This window comes from Prorops nasuta, unplaced genomic scaffold (assembly GCF_024137725.1).
Source record: "Prorops nasuta isolate Cenicafe-Biocafe unplaced genomic scaffold, Cenicafe_Pnas_1.2 PNAS00145, whole genome shotgun sequence".
NCBI classification, from domain to species: Eukaryota; Metazoa; Arthropoda; class Insecta; order Hymenoptera; family Bethylidae; genus Prorops; species Prorops nasuta.
Genome location: NW_027116942.1, coordinates 13522 through 38697, shown reverse-complemented (window position 1 = coordinate 38697; position 25176 = coordinate 13522). Strand labels below are relative to the sequence as shown.

General features: G+C 34.1%; 4 protein-coding genes and 3 pseudogenes across 4 annotated transcripts; 5 read left to right on the top strand and 2 right to left on the bottom strand.

The window, feature by feature from the left end:
- The first annotated feature begins 365 nt into the window (after positions 1 to 365).
- On the top strand, positions 366 to 3488 carry LOC136785072 (spermine oxidase-like; annotated as a pseudogene).
- Positions 3462 to 9581, bottom strand: LOC136785070 (uncharacterized). Its single transcript, XM_066746087.1, is given in 13 exon segments — positions 3462 to 3599; positions 3656 to 3953; positions 3955 to 4400; positions 4473 to 4936; positions 5006 to 5163; positions 5710 to 5816; positions 5892 to 6015; positions 6088 to 6287; positions 6356 to 6484; positions 6556 to 6789; positions 6849 to 7062; positions 8790 to 9054; positions 9120 to 9581. Coding segments are annotated over 13 exon segments (2916 nt in total). The 5' UTR covers positions 9268 to 9581; the 3' UTR covers positions 3462 to 3470.
- On the top strand, positions 7263 to 8906 carry LOC136785071 (uncharacterized). The gene is made up of 6 exons (XM_066746088.1): positions 7263 to 7349; positions 7442 to 7685; positions 7745 to 7940; positions 7996 to 8141; positions 8213 to 8395; positions 8472 to 8906. The coding sequence occupies exons 1-6, from the start codon at positions 7336 to 7338 to the stop codon at positions 8766 to 8768; spliced, it is 1080 nt and encodes a 359-aa protein (XP_066602185.1). The 5' UTR covers positions 7263 to 7335; the 3' UTR covers positions 8769 to 8906.
- Positions 9582 to 10886: 1305 nt separating the features above from the next.
- Positions 10887 to 12944, bottom strand: LOC136785082 (uncharacterized). Its single transcript, XM_066746101.1, has 5 exons — positions 12648 to 12944; positions 11686 to 12038; positions 11387 to 11620; positions 11223 to 11296; positions 10887 to 11041 (listed from the first exon to the last, which is right to left on the bottom strand). Exons 1-5 carry the CDS (start codon positions 12942 to 12944, stop codon positions 10887 to 10889), a joined length of 1113 nt encoding a protein of 370 aa, XP_066602198.1.
- A 1289-nt stretch (positions 12945 to 14233) lies between these two features.
- LOC136785076 (pre-mRNA-splicing factor Slu7-like) lies at positions 14234 to 16489 on the top strand. The gene is given in 6 exon segments (XM_066746091.1): positions 14234 to 14732; positions 14815 to 15139; positions 15213 to 15277; positions 15280 to 15422; positions 15424 to 15852; positions 15855 to 16489. Coding segments are annotated over 6 exon segments (1749 nt in total). The 3' UTR covers positions 16143 to 16489.
- Positions 16490 to 16770: 281 nt separating this feature from the next.
- On the top strand, positions 16771 to 24995 carry LOC136785077 (cytosol aminopeptidase-like; annotated as a pseudogene).
- Positions 18215 to 21617, top strand: LOC136785075 (E3 ubiquitin-protein ligase COP1 pseudogene; annotated as a pseudogene).
- Positions 24996 to 25176: the final 181 nt, after the last annotated feature.

Sequence of the window (25176 nt, the reverse complement as noted above, 5' to 3'; positions counted from 1 at the left end):
AATAAAATAAAACGAGAAGGATGAAAGCGATCGAAAAAGTATATAAATAATAAATAAGTAACCTGAATTTTTCGGAGAGCCTAAGGTCACTGTGAGAAAGAAAACGATGCATAGCAGGTTGCTAGTAAACTTTGAGTGAAAGGCCATTATTATTATTATGTAGAGAGGTGGATATCCGTGGCTCGTCTTTGTGACCTGTGATCCAGTATTTATGAAGCTCAGCAAGGTCATGGGTCAAGGTTACACCACTAAAAAGATAGCATGCAGAAAAATCGGTTTAGTTAGACTTCCTTCCTATCATATATTTTTTTTAATTGATAACTCTGTATTAATAATTGATCCATTTTGCAGATATATCCACTATCGCATCACCCAAGTGGCACTTCGTGAAGATCCTTGAAATTTTGTATTTGCGTTAGATAAGTTAGAAAAAAATTATTTTGCATAGCTGTATCGGAAAAATCCAATGGACATTATTGATACGATTGTTTTTACGTAATAATTATACGTGAAAGGCAGATTATGTTCACGCCAGCCAGCAATGACCTTTGATGAACCGAGATGAATTTTTGGAGAACTTTTGCATCCAGCAGCTCGATTGTTATCTGTTGGATACTATTATTAATGATGAGGATCAGTCACTAAATCAGTCTTCTCTAGGCCTTCCTTTAAGCCAGTTAGTCTCTTTCGCTATCGCGTCTCTTTTTATTCACAAATATTTTCAAAATTTCATATTTATATTTATAAGCCATCTCCATCTATTTCATTAATATATAAGATTTCGTTTACTGTCTTAATCTTTTTTCTTCTTATTTTAATATGTTCGTTGATATCCAATCTATACAGTGTGTTAAATTTTTATTATTAGACAAGGTTTTGATTTTCGAATGTGTACAAGTTTTTTCAATTTTTTAACTTTATTTCTGGTGATTTTTAGAAAAATCATGCAGCTTTCTTGGTTTGTCTTCCTGTTTATCCTCGTTCAGCAAGGTTTGGCCGACGAGAATTCTCCAAAAATAGCGGTTATTGGTGCTGGTCCTTCCGGAATATCCGCGGCATCAAAATTACTTGACAATGGATTTGAAAATGTTATCATAATAGAAGCTGAGAATAGAATCGGGGGAAGAGTCCACACGACTCAGTTTGGTAAGATTTTTAACTCTAAACCAGCTAAGGTATCGAAACTTTAATTTTAAGGTCTAATTATTATATAAGTTTTAAATATTAGAATTCTATTATTAATCGTTATATTACTTTCAAAATAAAGACTAGTATTTTTATAACAATTATGTTTTCTTTGAAGCACTTGGAAGGCTTTTTATCATAATTTATATTTATGCTAAGTATTCGTTGTAGGGAATTACGTTGTCGACCTTGGAGCGCAATGGGTTCACGGGGAAGTGAATAATGTTGTGTTTAATCTTGCCGAGCCATTAGGTTTATTGGAGCACGTTTCCATGGAGGGAAAATATAGGTTCCTCTATGACTCCAGTGGAATCGAAATGGATCCTGAAATTTCGAAATCCATATTAGCTTTCTAACCAACGCTTCTATGACGTTCCTTTAAATCTCTCTGCATGGGTCAATAACACTCTCGGAGAATTCTTTAATCACGAGTATATTATTATAAACTAATTCAGCAAATATCTGATGTAATCAAGGCGTGACAGGGTCAAGAGTGATCCAAGGGCTAAAAGTGAGATTAATTATGAGACAAAACAACTTTTACTCTAAAATTGTATTGAAGAGTCGAGATTTATTTAAGTGTCAACTTGGTTTCTAATTAGTTCAAATCAACTTACGTAGGTTCATATTTTGATGATGTATACATCCATTCATTTGTATTCTCTAAAAACTGATGATTCCTCAGCAAGAAAATTTCTTAGGCACTTGGACTGTATGACTTTGTCATGCCTAGGTTGATTGACCAAATTCTAATGGAATAAATTCACTTCATAGATTTGAAACATATTTCGCCGAGCATCCAGAAATAAATCAAACTATGAAGAGTGAAATTCTGTATCTCACTGATCTGATACAAACTAGTTATGATTCGTCGGATTCATGGGACGATGTTTCGATAGCAGGATACTGGCCTGACCAATGCTGCGAAGGTGATATTTTAATTAACTGGAAGGAACGAGGATATGGTACCATTCTGGAAATCCTAATGGTTAATTAAAAAACATTTTAATTGTACCAAGCTATTAATGTGATTCTAATTATCTTATTATATGGCCAACAGAAAAAAATTCCAGACCCAATTAAGGAATTACCTGTTTTAAATAAAACGCTTTTGAACACAGAAGTGAAGAAAATTGATTACACTGATCAAAATGGAAAAATTACAATTACCACAAGTGATGGAAAAGAGCTCATCGTTGATCATGTTATTTTTACTCCATCTTTAGGTGTCTTGAAGGCAAATTATGAAACTCTATTTACTCCTCCTTTGAGCAATACAAAAGTTAACAGTATTAAGGTAAAATTGATTTATGTAATTGATGGTTTTATTAATAATTAATTTACTAAAATCCCAATGCAAACTAATTAGGGAGTTCAATTTGGAGTAGCAGGAAAGTTATTTTTGTCTTTTGACGAGCCTTGGTGGGATACCACTGGAAATACTTCTGGATTTTTATTCCTGTGGTCTGAGCAGGATAAGAAAGAGTTAGAGGCTGATGTATGTATAATTATATACAATAAATAATTTTCCTTCATTCAATCTCATTTTACTCACTTTAGCCGGAAAAAAGGTGGATGCTCAGTTTGATAGGATTTGGGCCTGTTCAATATAAGCCCCAACTATTACTTGGATGGGTGTCTGGAAAAGGAATGCGCGAAATGGAAAAACTGCCTAAAGAATTGGTTTATAATCACACTATGGGTCTGTTGTATAAATTTTTAGGAAAAGATTATAATATAACAGAGGCTACCGACTTAATCAGGTAAGAAAAATGATAAATGTATATGAAGATTGATATTCTGCAACTTTTAATTACTTTTTTAGGAGTAAATGGTATTCGAATCCACACTTTAAAGGAGTTTATAGCTATCGCAGCCCTGAGACTGAAAAAACTGGCGCATCGGCTCAAGAATTATCCGAACCAATTGTTATAAATAATATACCAGTAAGATATGCGAGAAAGGTGTTTTAAACGATACAAATAACATTATAATGTACGCCTTATTTTTTCAGAGAGTTATGTTTGCTGGAGAAGCCACAAATCCGATTAGCTACTCGACCGTTCACGGAGCGATCGAAACTGGTTGGAGAGAAGCCGAAAGACTTATAAATTTATATAAAAATAATAAAGCATTATAAAGAAATTAAAAGAGAAATTAATTGAAATAATTCATATTGAATGATTGATTGTTGTAGAGAGCTAAACAATATATTATTTATATATGTATAAAGATTGTGGAAAATATTATTAACTCTGTATATATTGCACAAGAAATATAAAGTATCAAATCTGTTGACTGTAGTAGTTTAAAAACTTTTGAGCTTGATTCACCCCTGTCTCATAAGCACCATGAGTAGTAGAATAAAAACTTTCGTGAGTTGCCTCCCCAGCTAACATCATCACTGGAACATTCTGAAATTTTTATTTTCATTATCTATTCATTTTAATTAAGATTTTTGGTTACTTACTTTAATACATCCATTTTGAGCAATTTTTAGCCAACAAGGCTCGGCTAAAACGGCTGGAGTAATATCAAGATCATCGCACTTAGTGGTAATGTGACTATAACTTCCTCTTATAAACTTATTTTTGTACCATTTCGTGTGTTTGCACATTTTTGGCTCAGGTATATTATCACGTTTTAAATAATATCTTATCAACTTCATACAATCCAATGCTACTACCTTCTCGCTCAGTTCCTCAATAATGTAGGCTCCTTCACCACCAACCCAGCCAAGAAGTACACCAGGAATATTCTGTAAAATAGTCAAATCCTGTAAGGTACCTGGTCCAGGCAGCGAGTTTTTCACCGAGAGAATTAAAGTCTTCGGGCCACATGAATTGAAATCCTTTAGCATTTAAGTCCCACCAAGGCTCATCAAAATAAAGAAATATTTTATTTATGACACCAAAGCCGAGGCTATTAATTGCCTGACTCCAACTTGAAGGTAAAGAAGAGCCAAACATTCTTTTATGATTCTCTTTCAAGTAACCCAGAGAACATGTAATAATTATACAATCCGAAAGAATCTGCGATTTATTTGACAGAGTCACTGATATCGGAGGTTCATCGTTACTGAGAATCTTTTTAAAAGTGATATTATCAACTACAGTATTTAGTTTTATATTCTTCTTATTTATCCCATCAGTAAGAGTTCTTGTTAAAGCCTGGTACCCATGCTTGAACAGCAGATGTTCTGGACCACCTACAAACTATTTTTTTGCGTGTAAATTATTATATTGGTTTTATTAATATTGTGTTGAGATTTTATATAAATAATTTACTTTAAATTTTCCCCAATGTTTTACCGATAATTCCTCAAGTGTAAAACAAGAATTATCGATCATTAAAAACTTAACATTCCAATCGAATATCTGTCGCTTGATTTTTCTAATCATTAAAGATTCGTTTTTTTGGCACAAATTTAACTTTAGACAGGCTTTTAGATAAGTGCCAATATTCCCATATTGCTGTTGTATAATTTCACCTCTTTTACTATCCTCGCATTCCTCCAAAGCATCGCGAATTAGATCGTCGATTTCATACACAAATTTTTGAGGTACTTCGGTGCCATCAGGTAACAGAAAAATTCCTTCGCCATCCTTCGCTTGTTGAGCAGACAATAAATGATTTTTGTAACAAATTTCCGCCAATTTGCTCTGGTTCCCATGCAAAAATTGTGCACCACAATCTATCCAAGTTTGATTCCAGTTTATTGTGTTTATTCGACCGCCAACTTGTTCTTGAGCTGTATATTTATTTTATGTTATATTTAATTAATTACGAAATAAATAATTTTTATTTAAAAAAATATTACCTTCCAATAGCAAATAATCCCTGAAATTATTATCCTCCAAAGTTTTAGCCGCTGCTATACCAGCCATTCCAGCTCCTACTATAATTATTCTCGTTCTTTGTGGTTGATTTATAATACATAATGTTCTTCCTCTGCTATTGAAGTTCATAATGACCTGCCTTAATCAACCACGCGAATTGGTGAAAAATTCTTTGGAAAGAAAGCAACTAGGATTTTTCAATGTTTATAAAGAAGCTTAACTAACATGCAGTATCTCACAAAAATATATTCTCTTTGCTCTAATTCTACTTATTACACAACATGTTTACAATGTAATACCACATTCGACAAAAATCAACGTGCTATATTCTTAATATATTACATATAGTACTTTGTATACAATTTTAAGCATTTTATTATATGTGAAATATTTGTATGTATTTGAATTTTACCATAATCCATTTATTATGAAGAATGTAGATTTGGTTAAAGATGTGATTTTAATTGCCTATGAAAAAGCATGCGAATCAATAGAAGCACAGGGTGTAAAAATAAATGAAAAATGTTTAATTTAGTAAAAAAAACAGAGCACCTGTAGATCAGTCTTAAAATTGTCATTTAAAACCAAAACATAATTAAAAACTGTTAAAACATAAAATTTTAATACAAAAAATCAAATATCTACACTGTGTCTGAGAAAGATTTAATAATAATCATACGTTTACCTGTAATGATGAATTAATCTGTCCGCTTCTCGGAAACCACTCCCAACTGCTCCATGAACAGTTGAGAAATAATGATCATCAGTAGCTTCACCGGCAAACATCAGTATCTAACAGTAAATTTATTTTGATTTAAATAATTGTTTTTACATTCTGCATATATCTAATAATCAATCGATGCATACCGGTTTACCACGAGCATCCGTGATAGGTTCTGCCAAGTCTCTTGGTCGAACGTTTAATTCCTCAGAAGTCATGCTCAAAAAAGTGTAGGATCCACGAATATGCTTATCCATAAACCATTTTGACCTTTGCATCAAGTAATAATCGGAAATTTTTTAATTTGTTAAAGTACAAAACTAATTATGTTAAGACATTTACCGAAGCATTCTATCGGGTTTGACAACATTATAAGTTTTTCCGAGGAACGTCTCTAATAAAGTAGATAATCCATCAAGAATTGTGCAGTCTGGTAATGATTCAATGTATCGTGCATTAGGGCCACAAATCCAAGCACACAAGACTCTTGGCTGATAATCAACAGTAAAAAATTGAAATACATCGAGTAACCATTGGCTATCCTATAAAAAATATTGTATTATTAAGATAACAAAAAACAAATGATTCTTTGATTAAATTAGCCCATAACTTTATTGGTTTTTAAAAAGTCTAATTTTTCTTCTTCTGGCCAGATCATGCAGAATCCAGCACTATTTGGTTCCCACCATTGATGGGGAAATTCTAAAAATATTTTATTTGCTGTACCAATATTTAAACTCTGAAACAAAAAATATAGAAAATTTGTATTTTCATTTAATATAGATATTAAAAGTAATATCTCACAAATACTTTAATAGCAAGCTGTTTTCTTGAAGGTAAAAATGGGTGGAACATAGTCGATTGTCTATCTTTCAAAACACCCAAAGATGCTGTAAATATCACATGATTTGCAGAATATTTCATTCCATCAGCTGTTTTAACAACAATTTCATTTGGTGCATGATAATCTATACTGTATACCTCTTTATTAAATTCTACTTTCTTCAATATAGGTAAAGCTTTAGGTGAATTAGGAAATGCTTTCTGAAACAGATAAAGTCAATTAAAATATAAAACTTAAACTTGATAAAACAAATATTTACCATTAAAATTTCAAATACTGTCTTATATCCCCTATCTTTCCAGTTTAACAATGGATCTCCATCACACTCCCAATATTCCCTAAGACCTTTTGCAGAAACATCAAACCAAGAATCACTACATTGTAGAGAATTATCAAATTTTTCTATCCAATCTAAAAATTGTTTAGCTTCATTTAGTTCAATTACAGGATTTTCTTTTATATTTTTGTAGAATCTGAAAAAATTCACAAATATTTCCAATATATTAACTGTCCTTTAAATACTATATTAAGGTATATTCAAATAATATAGTTAAGCTTCAATTAATACATTTGAATCTTGGCAGACAAACCAGTTTGGGGCATGATTCACCAACCTTGATATAAACAGAGTAGTGGGGAACATGCATGCTGACAGTGATACCAACAGTAATCATGGAATAAATAAAAAATTGTCATATCAAATTAAATGTCTCACATTTTGGTCCTTAGAATCACCTAAGAACAAAATGTACAATTCAAGGTAGAAAACAAAAGTTTATATCTAATTAATATATAACAATATATAGGTAAATGTTTGTTAATATTTTTTTATATAAAACATACAAATTCCAGAAACATTGACCCAGATTTGGAGAAACTTAGGAATGAAGTAGAAGCACCACCAAATTTGGATACTTTGGTTTTAAATCTGCAAAGAGCAGCATCAAAAATTCATGCTGCTTATTTATTTGAAAATATAGGAAAGGCAACATTGCAAAAATTATGTCTTTTATTAAGTGCCACAGCTACAGGAAAAATGTACAGTGGTTGGCAAGAATTTGCTGCTCATTTAGAATTAACAACAGAACAAATACGAGTGAGTATAAATTATGACAATTTTATGATTACAAATTAATAGATTTATCTTCTTTTTAGTGTATAGATTATGATTTTAAAGGTTTGCAAGATCCAACATATTATGTATTATTAGCATATGTTCAGAGCCCAGTAGCAACGCTTGATAAAATTTTGATCGTCTTGCAAAAGATTGAAAGGCTAGATATAATTAATCAAATTAAGGATTATATTAATGATTTAGTTAGCAATCTGTCTCAAAAAAAAAATACAGATGGTACGTAATGTTAAACAAGTACCATCAAAAAATACTATTATTGTTTTAATTGCAGAGGATACAATAATTAAACCAGACAGTCTGCCAAGAGTTCCCTTGGTATTAAGTCCATTAGCAGAGTTAAGCAATCAAAGCAAACAAGAAGATAAGTGTTCAGAATGCATAAGAGTGGATAAACAAGCAAGCAAGATAACAAAATATGTTCGTTAAATTTTAAATGAAGTTATATAAAAAAGAAATTGGAAATAAACAATTACTCTTTGTATTTATAGACTGAAAAATCATATGGCAGTATAGTTATGTTAACATTTGCCGAAGATGGGCAAGAAGCTGCAGAATATATAGCCAAGGTTTTCAGATCTAAGAAGCCAAAAATCGGAGTATTAATGCTTCAAGAACAAGAAAAGTATGTATATAGTAGGGCCGAAGAATTCATAGACGATTGTTTTAAACAGGTAACTAATTTATCCATGGAATTGCTAAAAATTGCATATTTTTTTCTATAATTTCTAAAATATGCTTACTTTATAGGTAAACTATATTGTTCCAATTTTAACTAAAAAGTATATTGAAAAACTTAATAACAATGCAACAAATCCTTATAAATTTGAGACACATCTAGATGCTAAATATGTAAAATATATCTACTCCCTACTAAGGTATGAATTTGTCAAGAATCAATGCTGCAACAATCGGACTAGATGTATTGTATCAGATAAAGATGTTCAAATGGTAATTAATTCAGATCTGCATCCGGTATTGCAAGCATGGTTCAGAGAAAGCGACATTGATGCATTTGTAGATAATATTTTGTTACAAAAATTTTGATAAATAAAAAAGTAAACTTACTCATTAACAAAATAACTTCCATAATTCTGTTCTACACTATCTGTTTCTTGAAGCCTTTTATGAGCAATAGAAGAATATAGATTTAGAGCTTCGCTGCTGACAGCTTTTGGAATTATCTTTCCCTTAGGTGTAGCAAATACGTATGATGAAAAGGTTTGTAAATTTCTTGAAGAGTCCAATAAATTATATTGAGAAACAAGATCATATACGACATTGTTCTTCTGCCCATGGACCCATTGGGCTCCAAGCTCCACTACATTATCCCCTAATTTTTACTAGTTAATTAATGATAAACTTTTTGAATGAAAATAGCAAAAAAAGTTGACATACCAAATTCTTGAGTATTTATTCTACCACCAATTCGATCTTTGGCTTCTAAGACTGTAATATTCTGCAAGCCATTTTCATATAATCTGCAAGCAGCTGAAATTCCAGCAGCTCCCGCACCGACAATTATTATCCTTGTCTCGTTAAACATTTTCGACCAATATCGCTAAGTTGAAAAATATAAAAATTCAGTGAGCAATGTGAGTACCAACCAAGCATTCGATAATTTAAGTAATCTTGATATCTCTTATCGCAAAGATAATCAGATTTGACGTTTATTGTTGTACATTTTGAAGCAAATATTTTTTTTGTGAACAGATTTTATAGGAATATTTTTTGAGATTTTTTCTGGCAGGTGTTTGTAAAAAAAACATAATTAAAACTGCGCCATCTGAACAAACGACGAATACAACGAAACTCAAATTGCAGATGCGAGCTCTTCCTTATCAACAGAAATTTATAAGTGTGTAAAAACATTTCGTGTGTTGGGGAAAAAATGTTAAAATATATATCATGATTTAAAGAAAAAAAAAAAATGAAAAAATGAACTGTTGCTGTTCGCCTCCAGAACCGGAAGAAAAAAATTATAAAACTGACGTTGAATTTTTGGAAATTTATAGCAGTGGATTTGAAAAAAATTATAAATCATTCGTTGATCCGGAAGATTCTGAAGTAGCAGGTTAGGAGAACACAAGCACGAGTTATTACTTACATTTTTAAATTGATAAAATATATATAATTATAGATAATTTAATTTTAATTCTCGATAAGATGATTTTTGTGCAGAAGAATCATTCGGATTTGTTTAATACTAATGAGAGAAACAAAAATGCGACGGAAGTTTTATTCGTGGATGGAAATGAAACCGATGTCGATGTTTGCGATGATGAGGACACTTTAATGGAGAGGGTAATTAAACTTTCTGATTGATCAAAAGTTATGGATTAATAAGATAATTAAATCAATAGGTATGGAGGCTTGTTAAACCACCTGATATTCCGAACGTACGTTTGTGGTATCAGCTCGAAAAATTCAAGTAATAAAATTGAATATAATCAATATGTTCCGTTAAATATTACGCCTACTTGAAAATTGCAGGTTGGGGATGGGGGGTCCCAAGAAAATATTTTGTATATAAATATAAGATTTAGTGCTAATATCATGTTCTTAATTTATCGCGATATAAGTTAAAACTTTGCTTTCTTCTCACTTTCATTTTTCGATTGGCATATATTAACCGTACATTTGATATATCTTGGAGTAAATGAGATATAGATTGAAATAAAATCTTTTGGCCGCAGATTGTTTAAAGAGCGTCTATCAGGTGTCTAAAAAAATTACCCAATACACAAACGCTTCTCAATGAAAGGAGTATCAGCAAAAGAAGAAAAGGCGGCTTGCGATATAACCCAGTTCTTAAAATGAACGGAGCCACAAAATTATCCTGCCAAAACGAAACCATAAGAACAATTCCAACTTGTGCTCAGAGTTTATCAAATTACTTAAAGAAATGAAAAAATTATAACCACACAGATTAATGTGAAATATAATAAATAAGAGTCATCTGTTCACGAAAAAATCATTGTATAAATTCATGTTTACAATAGCATATCAAAGCCACAGGAAATAGTAAAACGATTGTAAAGGGTGCTCAAAACTGGAATATACGGACAATATTTCACACGATATAATTTTTTGTGAAGATACGACAGTCGGGTTAAAAAATAAAATGCTTCGCAGCATTTTATTAAAAATCGATAAGATCAAATTCTATGAGGTCACGGTCATCCGGGGCAGCGCAGGTTTGCACCAAGGGTCTTCGAGGTCCCACAAATCTGGGTTAAGGCGCTCTCTTCCGGGAGGGGGAATACTGCGAATTCTTGGAGGCGGTGGATATCTCTCAAGGTCAAAGAACCTCTCAAGGTCTCAGGGTCGAATCCATGATAAGATTCTTCAGGGGGTAAATCATTATCGTCGAGAATGTCGTGCATGGACATATCCAGAATATTGTCAACAGGTTGTCGAAGCATCCTCTCAAGGTCGTCTTCGCATCTCCTGGCACAGTCAGAGGGTGCCCTCACCGTTGCGAGTCCTCTTCTTGCAAACTCTCTTGCAGCACAACGTCCGGATGGTCTACACCGTACTCTACCCGAAACATTTCATCTTCTACGTCTGGAAGCCTTCCATTAAAGTAATATTTAAACATTAAAGTGTAAAATTATAGAAAAATACAATGAACAATTTTTTTATTTCTAATGAAGAAAAATCACTTGTAGAGGAGCCTCGGAGGTGTAACTGGAGAAGGTGGCTGTCTTGAATGGGTCATCATTGGAGACCTTATACTTTGGTGCAAGAAAGATGGTTCTTCGGTGTCTTCAATATTCACCGCATGACCGCCAACGTTCGCCACAGTAATTACAAATTCTCGTCTAGCTTGCTGAAGCTCCTCCAGTTTGTTTTGTACCGCCGTTGCTTCCACTGCATCTTGTTCGTCCAGTGTTTCGCTAATTGTAAAATATGTCTGTCATTTTATTACAGATTTGAACGAAAGCAAAGAGTATTTATTTACCTGATAGCTTGGATTGACCTATTAGCCACGTTGGTACCTCCTGTACATTCCGCTCCACCTCCTGGACAACCTGTTCGAGGCAGGCTGACGATGACTGGTTGGTCGCCATTGACGACTCCTGGAGGAATTAAAATATTCTCCACCGGACCATCTCCTAACATTTCAGCTTGCACGATCTCGGCATTCATTTCTCTGGCTAACTCTAAACTCTTTTCAAGAATTGGGTCCGGTGGTTTTTTTTCTTCCTGAGCGTGGACCACCGGAAGGACCTCTTCTTGGAGATGGTCCTCTACTTCTCGAACCTGACGGACCTCTTCGCGGACTAGCAGATCTTCTCTGTGTTCGTTCTCTTCCTAATCTGTATAATACTTACTCTGATTTTTTGATACACTATCGTTGATTAAAAATAACTGTTAAAGAGCTATATTCTAATGTAGCTAGCAAGTTGCAGATGAATTATAGTCAGAGTGAGTAGCAAGGTATTTGTGAATTTTAATATTGCAATATGATGGATTATATATTTATGTTAATAATTGTTAGAAGGACTTTATTAATTTATTATTTCGTTTTAGATGGCGACATTGGAATAGAGTTTCTGTAGCTATTTGGGTGATTTGGTGAGTTTCACTTGCTAAATGATGCCTGTATTTTCATAGAAATATTGTTGAAAGATTAAAAACTTATTAGTACAGATTGAAGAAAGCCCTACACTTAGGATTAAATAAAATCTTCATCTTCCTATACATATATATCTTAACGATAAAAAAAACTTTCATACTCGAGGACCTCAGAAACTTGAGGCTAATAAGTATAACAATAATAATTATAAATTACACTTAAAAATACTATAATTATAAATAAATAAAACAAGCATGGCACAAATGAATAAATTGATGCAATCCTCTAAATTAATTAAATAATAATAATAATAAAAGGAAGGAAATGGTCAATATTTGAAAAACCTGGCGTCCTCCACAAATTGGGGCTGGTGTTCTTCTTGGTTTTCTCACTTGTGCTTCCTGCTCTTTACGTTCCAAGTTTTCCTTAAATTTTTCTGCGTGCTTCATGCGCGCCAGCATAGCCTTCGTCAAACCGGGACGTTGAAAATCTATTTTTTTTGGGTCCGAGGGCGGTGGACCCCGTTTCGGCAATACTCTCCTTCGTGGCTCTTCAGGTGCTGCTGCTTTCGATTCCTTTTGTTGATATTCCCTCACCACCGCTGAAGACTTTGCCTGGCGCAGCTGTTCGGTTTTCGTCATGCGCGGAGCCGATACCCTCCGGTCGCCATTTTGGTTCCCCCTTAAGAATTTTTCTCAGTGTTTTTAAGATACACCCCATCGGTTATATATATAACTTTATCAATACTTCAATCATTTTTTCGTTTGCTTACTTTGGAAATCCTCCGGTGAGGTAATCTTCGAGAAAACTCTGACTTGTCAATTTAGTTTTCTTGATCAGTTTAACGTTTTTTTTAAGATTCTTTGGTTGCTTTTTTTTATTTAAAGTCGAAAATCCATCTTTGGAAGATTCGCGTGAGTTCCAGTACGGAACTCTTTACGAGAATTTTGATTGATTGGCCTGGGACAAAATGATGAGGTTCTGTAATTTTACATTTGACAGGTTATTGTGTTTTCTATAGCATCTTTTGTTATTTTGGATAAATGAAAAAATGAACGTCTAAGCATTACATTGTTATGATGCGCGTGTCTAACGTACAAGTCGCGCTCTAATTTCTCCCGAAGACTTCTGTTTAATTAATTTCTCTTTCGTTATTAATAAATTCAATCAAATTTCATTACGATGCATCGAACTTCCCATAACGAACCACTTGCTTCCTCATCGAGGGTAAAAATAATTTATAAAATTGTATGAATTAAAAAAATACTATATTAGTTTCTTCTTCAGTTACAATTCCTAGACGATTCAATTAGCGAAATAAATTTTGAAAATATCTTGAAAGCAGAAAACTCCAGTGAGCATGAATTTTCAGAAGAATGTAATAAGGATGAGCTGGTAAATTTCAAGTTAAATGCTATATTTTTATTGTGGTTTATTGCATTATTACAAATTTTATTTACATATGAAATCAATTATATAGGTGCGTGTTATAAGTACGGCAATAAGTACGGTTATAATGCTAGCGCAGAATAGATATAAGGAAATTAGCGCTGAGCAAATTAAAATTACTGAGAATTATTTTCATGCTTTAAAAAGAAATGGTGAACATCCTAGAATATTGAGCAGTTTGCAAAACTTATTTCGCATCTGAAATGGACTGGTGAAATTGCAATAGAATTAGGTGCCGAAGAGGACGAAGAAAACGAACCTTTGATTGATTTTTAAATTAATACCGCCAGAATATTTCTTCCTAAACTTTCAAGTATTTAGGAACACGTAGTGACGTACTCGAATAATGCAAGATGTATTTAGGAACACTAAGCTGTCAGAGAATATTCTAACCTCAAAATTATCTCAAAATAAATAATTTCGTGATGTAAACTGATATTGTTTGTTACAAGTTGGTTTTAATTATTATAAGATAAAGAAAATGGCGAATCCATTAGCTAATGTGCCAGTTTCTAATATTTTAAAGAATAAGAGTACTTATGAAGATGAACCTAGAAAAAAAAGTAGAGAGGATTGGAGGAAGGCCAAAGAATTAGAAGAAGCGAGAAAAGCTGGTACAGCACCAGCTGCAGTTGATGAGGAGGGAAAAGATATAAACCCACATATCCCGCAATACATCAGTGCAACTCCATGGTATTTTGGAGCACAAGGCCCTACTTTAAAGCATCAAAGACCACAGCCTGAAAAGCAAAAACAATTTAGTGGTATAGATGAATGGTACCATAGGGGAGTGGACACATCGAAAACTGCAGCAAAATTTCGTAAAGGGGCTTGTGAAAATTGTGGTGCCATGACACATAAACGCAAAGATTGTATGGAAAGACCACGTAAAGTTGGGGCTAAGTATACCAATAGCAATATAGCTCCCGATGAATTTGAACAACCAGATTTATCAGTAGATTATGATGGTAAAAGAGATAGGTAAGAGTAAATTGACACTAACTTCATTTACTTTATTAATTCTTATATTTATTATATATTCAATATATTTAATTTTTTTAGGGTGGGCAGGCTATGATCCATCTGAGCACAGAGCAATTGTGGAGGAATACCAGAAAATTGAAGAGGCTAAACGACAGATGAGAGCTGAAAAATTAAATGCAGAAGAAAATGATGAGCAAGACTCTGACAAGGATGAAGATAAATATGTTGATGAAGTAGACATGCCTGGTACAAAAGTTGATTCAAAGCAACGTATCACAGTAAGAAATTTACGTATTAGAGAAGATACAGCTAAGTATTTAAGAAACTTGGATCCAAATTCTGCCTATTATGATCCAAAAACCAGATCCATGCGAGATAATCCCTATGCTGGAACAGACAGAGAGTAAGCTTATAGTATAATATTAATATTTACTTTTACATTACAAGAGATTATTAATTCTGAAAATTATTTATAGGGTTGATTACAAAGGTGAAAATTTTGCACGATTTTCCGGAGATACTCAGCAACATGCAAACGCGCAATGTTTGCTTGGGAAGCACATGAGAAAGGGGTCGATGTACATTTGCTTGCTGAGCCAACGAAGTTGGAGCTATTGAAGCAAGAGTATGACAAGAAACGTGACGAGTTAAAGGACAAAGCACGTGATAGCGTAATTGATAGATATGGGGGGTGAAGAACATCTAAAAGCACCTTCAACTGCATTACTTTTAGCTCAAACTGAACATTATGTAGAATATTCTAGATATGGCAAGATAATTAAAGGGCAAGAGCGTCAAGTAATTCGATCGAAATACGAGGAAGACGTTTTTCCGAATAATCATACTTCCATTTGGGGATCTTATTGGTCCGCGGGTCAGTGGGGTTATAAATGCTGTCATTCCTTCATAAAAAATTCTTACTGCACCGGGGAATCAGGAAAACGAGCTCTGGAAAGTGTTTCCGATCTAGCTCAAGGTTGGACGATGAGTCGGAAATGCATACAAAAGAACCAGAGGGAAATTGTATATGAGAAAGAAGAAAAGAAGGAGCAAGAGGAAGATTCATGTGCAAGTGAAAACGAAAAGTCATCGGGAAGTGTTTCAGAAAGTGAATCCGAGAAGATAGAAGAACGAAAACGGAGAAGAAGTCGAAAAAAAAGAAAGAGAAGAGGAAAAAACACAAGGAAAAAAAGAGGAAAGCTAGGCAGGAAGAGAAAGATAAATTAAAATTAGCTTTGCAACAAGAGGAACAAGCTCAAAAGGAAGCCGAAAGATTACTAAAAATGGATGAAAGAAAGCGTCCATATAACAGTATGTACGAAGTTAAAGAGCTTTCCGCTGAGGAACTAGAAGCTTATCAAATGAAACGGAAACGCGATGAGGATCCTATGGCAAATTTTTTGTAATTACATTAAATTGCTGTAAATACGATGGTGAAAGTCGATCATGATAAAAAGAAAAAGCTACAATTAAATTTCAAGGAAATGATTAAAACAAAAAAAAAGATATTCAAATATCAACAAAGTCAACGATTTGGTAAATTTGGTGTAATTAATTGAAATATGTTAAACTTTACAGATGTATAATTCTTTTAAGGAATAACTCATTTCAAGAAAATAAAAGAAAGAAGACATAAGTAGAGGAAGCCAAGCAGGAAAAAGAGAAAAGGCTAAAATTAGCTTTACAACAGAAGACAAAGAGAAAGGAAAGACAAGAAATTAAAATTAGACAATGTCGGGGAAGTTTAAATGTGACGATGATTCCATAGCTATTTTATTTTTACCCATAATTATAAACTATTAAAATTCATCTTTAAGTAGTCCGAAGAATACAAATATTTGTAATCTCTAAGTTTGTATATAAAATAGAAATAAAAAGAAAAATATGAAAAGTTTTAAACTAAAAATTGGATCTTTTGCTAAATTAATAAAAATTTGAAGAATCGGCGAATTTTAGTTGGTCACGATGACCATGAGGTGGCGTAAAATCGTGAGGTGAAAAGTTTGGACCGAGTAGGAAATCTACGTTATTTGGGTAGCCACGCCTTCCAAAAGAGGTAGGGAAGCGGTAGATCTAGGATTCTGCGGATTTCTGCGGAACAAATTATGACATTGTTCCTTATCAGGCTCGGTGTACAGTACGGAAATTCGCAGTTACGTTTCTACTCCAGCCGTTCCATCATGAAGGTGACTTTTTTTTTCTTTATTCATTTTAACCGTCTAAGGATCGAGATCAGGGAAATATATTGCGAATTAAACATAGAAAATCGGGTGATAAAAACGGTTAAAATTGAAGATTTTTCGCACAGGCAAAAATCTATGAAAGTTCCAAAGAAGGAAACGTGTGGGGTGGGGATATCATATGATTCTAAATATGAAACTTAAAGTTTTTTCGCGATATTAAGCTTATCTATTAAAATTTTAGACGATATTTCTGTTAAAAGTTTGATTATTTAGCGGAATTTCCTTAATAGAACTTGAAAATATGAGCGAAAGATTTGTAGTAGCTGAAAGAGTTCTGAATTTTTCAGTTGATTTTTAAATCTTGCTTTCTTGCAGAAGGGATTAGTACTTGGTGTTTATGAGACAGACAAAGATAACGTCTTGTTGCTGACTTCCACTGCGACAAAGTATAATGAGCTGGCCAATGGAAAATTATTGAAAACTATTACACTGTAGGTATACATTTTTTTTACTAACCTTTTATTTTTTTTTCGATATTATTATATTTCAAACGATCTCTTATTCGTCTGTGTTAATCATTATCTTGACTAACACACTTTCCCATATGGTTGATATTATATAAGTTTCCATTTAAATGTTATTGTATGTTTTGGATGATAATTGGCAAATACTATATTGCTGTATCACTGCCAAGTGAAGCAGATATGTTTCAATACACTTGTAAATTGTAATGATGCTGAAATCTTGTATTGGGCTTGTGATAACAACTTGGTTCATTTAATACATATTTTGCTATTATTATTAAATTTATTACCTTTTTTCTTTCAAAATATGTACCTGGTTCAAACGATTAGGATATTTATGTAATTGATTATTTTTATCCATTTACTATAACATTGTCGTATAACAAATAATGTATTTAAACACTCTGTTCACATTTCCAGCCTGAAACAATTGTTATAATGCTGCCTGAGCTTCACCCGATATTATAAACGCTTTCTCCTTTTATGTCTTAAAAATCTCACATAATATTTTCTTTTATTAAAAAATTTTGAGACTTGATTGCATTTTCTCCCACGAGCTCACCAGCATTATTTTGATTGTTTCAGGAGAGACTAAACAGAGCATGGTATTGTACACAAGATAGGATGCATGGTCCACGAGAAGACTTTGCAAGGAACACAATTTTGTACAGAGCACTGTAGAAAAGTCACTGAAAAAAAGATTTAAACATTGTCTTAAAATGTTGAAAGAATTGTATTATGCTCAAAGTAGGATAAGCTCAATTTTGGTAAACTAGGGAAAAAATTAATTAGGGTAACAAAGGAATGTCGGGTATCGGCGATAGTACTTTGGGGAATAGTAGTGAAGCAGGTTGCAGTGGATCCGACTCTACTAATAGAATTGGGAAACGTCCACATAGCTCTGGAAGCAGCTTCCAAGGAATAAGTGGAATTTTCAGTGATAAGAATAACGATTATTCTTGTCCTATATGCTTTGAATTAATAGATGAAGCCCATATTACAAGATGCGGCCATACTTTCTGCTATCGTTGCATAATAAAATGTTTAGAGGTAAACGGAAAGTGCCCAAAGTGCAGTTTCTCTTTGGGACAGCAAGACATATTCCCAAACTTCCTCCTAAATGAACTAGTCTCTAAATATAAAAGTCGTCTGAAAGGCCTATCGGAGCTAGACTCCTCATTTATAGATGGGAGAAATAGAGGAGTAGGAATTGGAATGGATATGGCAATGCCACCATGCGATGGCTTGAGAGATATTGTAACAGCTGAGAGTGCAAATCTCTCTCTACCTGATGTTAATGTTATGCTAGAAGTATTAACTCAAAGAAAGCATCTACTAGAGGCAGAAACATGCGCAGCTCAAAATAAATTGCTGCATGAATTCCTAAAGCACTTGCTGCAACAGAAAGAAGAACAAAGAAATCAGTTACACAAGGAAGTTGCTTTGATCAAGAGGGACATGGAAGAAGTTGAAAGTATTCTCCGTGATGTCCAGAGCAAATGTCCAAGAGTGGAAGATCTGAAAAAGTCCAGTGGGAACGATACTGCCCAAGTATCAGCCATCCGTAAACAAATGATAAATCTCATAGACATCATAGATTCGAATATGGTACGCCCCACTGAAAACCCCACAACTGGCAATGAACCGTATGTATCCACAGGTAGTCAAAAGAACGAATACACTCCAGGATCTACCTTGGCAATACGCAGGAAGAGAATGCAGGCTCACTTTGATGATTTTGTTCAGTGTTACTTTGACTCAAGAGCAAAGGAGCTGCTTCTTGGCCACAAATCCACAACGCAAACGGAAACCGGCCACTCCAGCAGCTCGGGGGTTGGACATTTTTTCGCGAGAATCTGTCAAGTTTTCCAGATATACCACCTTGCGTCCCCTGGCAACCTTGCACTACTGTCCAGACATTTTCAACAAGTCCACGATTGTCTCCAGTATAGAATTCGACAAAGATAACGAACGCTTTGCAATAGCAGGCGTTACTCAAAGGATCAAAGTATTCGATTACAGTGTGGTAATCAGAGATACCATAGACATTCATTATCCCAGTGTAGAGATGGTATCCAGCTCTAAAATATCCTGTGTTTCGTGGAATTCCTTTCATAAGGGCATGTTAGCCTCCTCCGATTATGAGGGAACAGTGACAGTCTGGGATGTTCACACTGGACAAAGAACAAAAGCTTTCCAGGAGCATGAGAAACGCTGCTGGTCCGTAGACTTCAATGACGTTGATACTAGGTTGATAGCTTCAGGGTCGGACGACGCTAGAGTGAAGCTGTGGTCGTTGAACACGGATCACTCGGTAGCTTCCTTGGAAGCAAAGGCTAACGTTTGTTGTGTTAAATTCAATCCTAGGAGTTCTTGCCATCTGGCATTTGGCTCCGCCGACCATTGCGTCCACTACTACGACCTGAGGAATATGAAGGACGCCCTATGCGTCTTCAAAGGTCACAGAAAAGCTGTATCCTACGTGAAGTTCATCAACAAAGAAGATATCGTCTCCGCCAGTACGGACTCCCAGCTCAAAATGTGGAACATCAACAATCCCCACTGTCTTAGGTCCTTCGTTGGTCATATAAACGAGAAGAACTTTGTAGGACTGGCCACCGATGGGGATTACGTTGCTTGTGGATCTGAAAACAATGCGCTCTACGTTTACTATAAAGGACTTACGAAACAGCTGTTTTCTTACAGATTTGACGCTGTTCGTAGCATCCTCGTCCCCCAAGAGAAAAGGGAGGAGGATCTTAATGAATTTGTCTCGGCCGTCTGTTGGAGGCAAATGTCCAATGTCGTGGTCGCTGCGAATTCTCAAGGAATTATCAAAATCTTGGAGTTAGTTTAATTTAGCTTAATACTCATTGCGTAAATGAGTAACATCTTGCAAAATTGTAAAAGAGATTGGGTACCGATCAATTTCCTTTAGAACCGATAACGTTAGAAGCGTTCTGATCACTCGAGACAAACAGGGGAGAAAGTCTTAACGAATTTACCTCGGTGACCAATTTTCAAATTCATGTAGATAACTGCGAATGTAACTCTTATTTAACTCATTATCATTCATACCAGCGACCTAAACTCCCCAAGGCTCGTGGTTGAAGCGAATTCACAAAGAGATTTAAAAATTTAAGAACTAGTTTGATATAGTTTGCTATCGTTGTGATGAAAGCTGCGAGGCCTTGGAATTCAAGGCCATTTGAGACCATCAAAGCTACAGTACACTTGTCGACTTTTACTTGCGTTGATCCATCGTTAAAAATGTACGTGATGTTTTTGGATAGTTTCTAAATAAGAAGAAAAGACGGTAGTTGAATTTCATTTACTTTGAATGTGGAGGTCAACGCAGCCGGATCTACGAGATAAAAGCCAATGAGATATCTATTCGTTGAATGTAACATTTTACGATATGACCGAAAGAAGCGATCAGATAAATTAATTGGAATTGATAATGTCGCTGTGGAATTGAACTTTAGTACTCGCAGTGAGATATCGAATGTTTCTAACTATATAGTTATTTATCTTCGTGATAGCGATAGATCTTTATCGAATAAGAAAAGGTTCATAAGCGCCCAGAAAAAGTTCAATGAACGAAACAGGTTTTCCTTCGCTACGTTTCATTCAATGTGCGATATGAATTTCTTCCAGTAGGGTTGATATGTGGATAGAACTGACTGAAAATAATTTGATAATTCACCGTAAACATTTACCATGTACAATCTTTTGTAACTTGCTCCAATAGTATACTTTACGTACCTCATTAGCCAATTGTATGAAATGTCTCATATAGGCTAAGTTAATTAATATGATTAATTTAGATGTATCAATTAGTTAAAATTTTTTACATTTATCAGGTTGCTTATAAGCGATTTAGGAAAATATTTTATAATAATTATATTGTTATTAGTAACGTTTTATTTAGATAATAGTGATTTTTGAGATATATTTGCAAAGTCAAGCCTATGTGGAAAATATTCAAAACTTCAATAGATAATTATTTCGTTTTTCATCGCCTTTGTTTAATTCACACTCCTAGTATACAAATGAGTTGAAATTTTAGTATTCTTGCTGAGGTAGGTTTAATGTTATTGACGTTTAAAATGTTGAGTCGCTGCAGCTGAGAGAATGTAAAAAGGTTATTGAAACATTTTCAGATATTAAAGAGTTAATTGCATTCAATTGGTAATTATATGTTAAAAGCAAAGTATAGGGAAGTTGGTTGTACATATAGAGTTAATTAAATTGTGTGATTCATTATTGTAATACTAACACTGACTTGCGATAAGCCCTTCTCCAGAATAGTCAAATGGAAAGATTAAATTGTAAACGTGAACAACATTTGTAAGCAATAAATAAGAGTCGTTTAGTGACTAAATACGTGCCAAGGAAGGAAGTAACTTATACAAAGCTCTTGCATTGTGAACAATATATTTAATGCTCTTATGTCTGTGTATTTTAGGCAAAAATCGCGTGCATTAACGTTGATTCTTAACGAAGCAAAACCCATAGCAAAGGTTTCTACATATGCTTAAATTAAATAAAAACTAATAATAATTTTAACGTAAAAATCAATGAAATTGAGGAGAAGACAAATTTTATTGCGAGTTTTGTAGAATTTTTTCCATTGATAAAAGTCCTACTTTAACACGCATAATGAATATTCTTTATTTTTACATTTATAAAAGCGTGAGAAATTTATCATTGAACAAACTTTAAAATCACGAGTGTTGTTGACTGGCAACTCGAGAGTTATCTTATCTTCATTATTAGTATCCCTCACTCACCATAGGGCGCATAAAAAACAGCAAAAACAAATCGTACATTTGTGTCAATAATTATAACAAAAAAAAACTAGACATCGTTAATTAATAGCTTGTCAAAAACGAAGAGGTTTACGTGTCTGGTGTAACAATAAAGATATCAATTTTTAGGATATTACGTAAAGAATAGTATATTTTTAGAACGTATTTTAAAATTCAAAACAATATACCATATTTGATCCATGTCCAAAATGCCTAGATTCTATTGTAATTAATAAAATAATTCATCTATGTCCTATGAACCGTTTCTACGTTTTTTATTGCCCAAAACATATATTTTGAAGTATAATCATCACATTTCTTTATCATTATCTTTTTACACTAATTTACGAACTCTAAAGCGTACTAATGAATGTGTTAATTAATGGGAAATTTCAAAATACAGAGCTGGTCCAAGATACCAAAAGGTGATGCTAGAGTGTTTTGGGGTCTGGATGAAAGCGAGTATGCAGGAATCGCAGTAGTCGGGCTTGGAAAACCATCAGTTGGCATAAATGAACTTGAAGAGATTCATGAGGGAAAGGAAAATGTTCGTTTAGCTGCAGCAGGTACGTAGTCTGTTCTGAAAGATATAGTTGATGTTACAACAGTTAATGATAAATTATAAACAATTTAGCCCGGTTGCCGTGCACTAAGTGCTGCTGATATTAAGGATATCAGCGTGGAGTCTCTTGGAGATGCTGAAGCAGCTGCTGAAGGGGCTGGTTTGGCGACATGGCTCTTCCAGGAGTACAAAAATGAAAAAAAGAAGAAGACATTACCAAAGATATCTTTATACGGAGACGAAGGACAGTTAGTATCATCATTGTTGGTATTAAATTATAAAAAATATTTTTAAACAGTACAAATTTTTCCGTAGGGAACAATGGCGGATAGGAATAATTAAAGCTCAAGCGCAGAACTGGGCTCGACTTTTGGCAGATACACCAGCAAATCTGATGACGCCGACTGTCTTCGCACAAGAAGTTTCCAAAGTGTTAACCAGTCTTCAGATTGATGTAAAAGTGCATGATCGTGCATGGGCTGAGCAAAAAGGCATGGGATCCTTCTTGAGTGTATCCAATGGATCCATTCAACCACCAAAATTCGTAGAAATCAGTTATAAGGGCGCTGGTGACGACGTCCAACCAGTTGTTTTTGTTGGCAAAGGTGTCACTTTTGATGCTGGAGGTATCAGTATCAAGGTAAAGATATTTGTAAAAATTTATCCAGTTTTACTGAATCGTATAAGTTAATTCTTTTTGGACTAGCTGCCGATAAGAACTACTAAAACTTGTACGATATTCAAAAATATATAAGGTTTGGATAGAATATAAGTACATTTAATTATTTCATAAAATATTAATATTATAGTATGTTATACTTGAAAGTAATGCGAACTTGTAGAATTAATCAGGTTTTATCTTACAGCCAGCGGCGCAAATGGACGAAATGCGAGCTGATATGGGCGGTGCAGCTTGCGTTGTTGCCTCTATTAAGGCTGCGGCTGAGTTAAAGTTAAAACTGAACATTATTGGCCTCATTCCGCTTACGGAGAACCTGCCTTCTGGCAGTGCCACCAAGCCAGGAGATCTGGTTGTTGCCATGAATGGTAAATCGATCATCGTGGACAATACTGATGCTGAAGGAAGACTTATTCTTGCCGATGCACTTTGCTACGCTCATGAATTTCAGCCAAAGTACTCGATATTTTTAGAGCGGTTTTCATAATCAGATTTTATAAAGATCGACACTTAAGCATAGGTATTCTTTGTTTATCACAGTTGGAAGAGAACGAATAACTGAGACTTTTAAGACAATCTTATTTGTAAAATCTGATTATGAATATTGTCCTATTAATTATATTAAATTATTGACTCTAATATTAAAATCTTCTCTATTTTAATCAAAGGTTCATTCTGGATATCGCTACATTGACTGGTGCCATGATAATTGCATTAGCAAATGCTGCCACGGGAGTTTTTAGTAACAATACTCAGCTATACGAGTCCCTGAGGAATGCAGGAACAATCTCCGGCGACAGAGTTTGGAGATTCCCACTGTGGAAATATTTCAGCGATAAAATTTCCAGTTCGTAATTCTAGTACTTGATAAAAACTGCATTCGCTTATTATTTTTAGTAGTTGCCTCTACTGAAAGCCTACATATTGCATTACGCATCTTATAGAATTTCAGTATATGCAGCAACTTGCAGTAATAAAAGAGTGCTGTAAAAATATCAATTTAGTGGAAATTTAAAATGTGAATTGTGACAACATATAAATTGTAATTATTCCAACAGAATGCGTGAAAGCAGCGGATTTGAATAACTTAGCAAAGGGTAAAGGAGGTGGATCCTGCACAGCTGCGGCGTTCCTACGCGAATTCGCTGGAGAAACCACACCATGGATGCATCTAGATATCGCCGGAGTTTCTGGTCCAGGAAATGATGACTTGCCATATTTATCCGGCATGACCGGTCGCCCGACGCGCACTCTCATACAATTCCTTCAGAATTTGTAAAAAAAAATGTTATCAGTAGTTATCCGAGCAGAACCCATTCCGCACGATTAATATTTATCCATACTTATCATAAAAGAGGGTGTGCGTCTACCCTCATTTACCAATAACATGGTTCCAGTTAATGGATCTGGGTTAAAGATAATGCCATTTTTACAAGAACATTTTTAACATTGCTCCTTTTATATAGAAAAGCTCATGTCCGTTGTTCAACTTACTAGTTCCCGCTAAGGGTTTTTTTTACAAGTTCTAATATTATTTTTACGGTAGAAGAGGACTGAGTCAATTTTGTACTGTGCGGATTTACTGGTGATAATTACGATTATGTGGTACATTCTGAGTTTAATAAATTGGCCAATTTATACATATACAGCTTTCACATTCGTTACATGTCACTCACTTTAT

Bases quoted from the DNA above. Each gene is read 5' to 3' on its own strand.
- LOC136785071 (XM_066746088.1), top strand. The intron at 7,686-7,744 runs GTGAGTATAAAT...TCTTCTTTTTAG, and splicing joins TAACAACAGAACAAATACGA to TGTATAGATTATGATTTTAA. The intron at 8,396-8,471 runs GTAACTAATTTA...CTTACTTTATAG, and splicing joins TAGACGATTGTTTTAAACAG to GTAAACTATATTGTTCCAAT.
- LOC136785082 (XM_066746101.1), bottom strand. From the start codon at position 12,944: ATGACGAAAACCGAACAGCTGCGCCAGGCAAAGTCTTCAGCGGTGGTG. The intron at 12,039-12,647 runs GTTTTTCAAATA...TATACAGATTAG, and splicing joins CAATTTGTGGAGGACGCCAG to GAAGAGAACGAACACAGAGA. The intron at 11,042-11,222 runs GTTTGCAAGAAG...TTCGACCCTGAG, and splicing joins GGACGTTGTGCTGCAAGAGA to ACCTTGAGAGGTTCTTTGAC.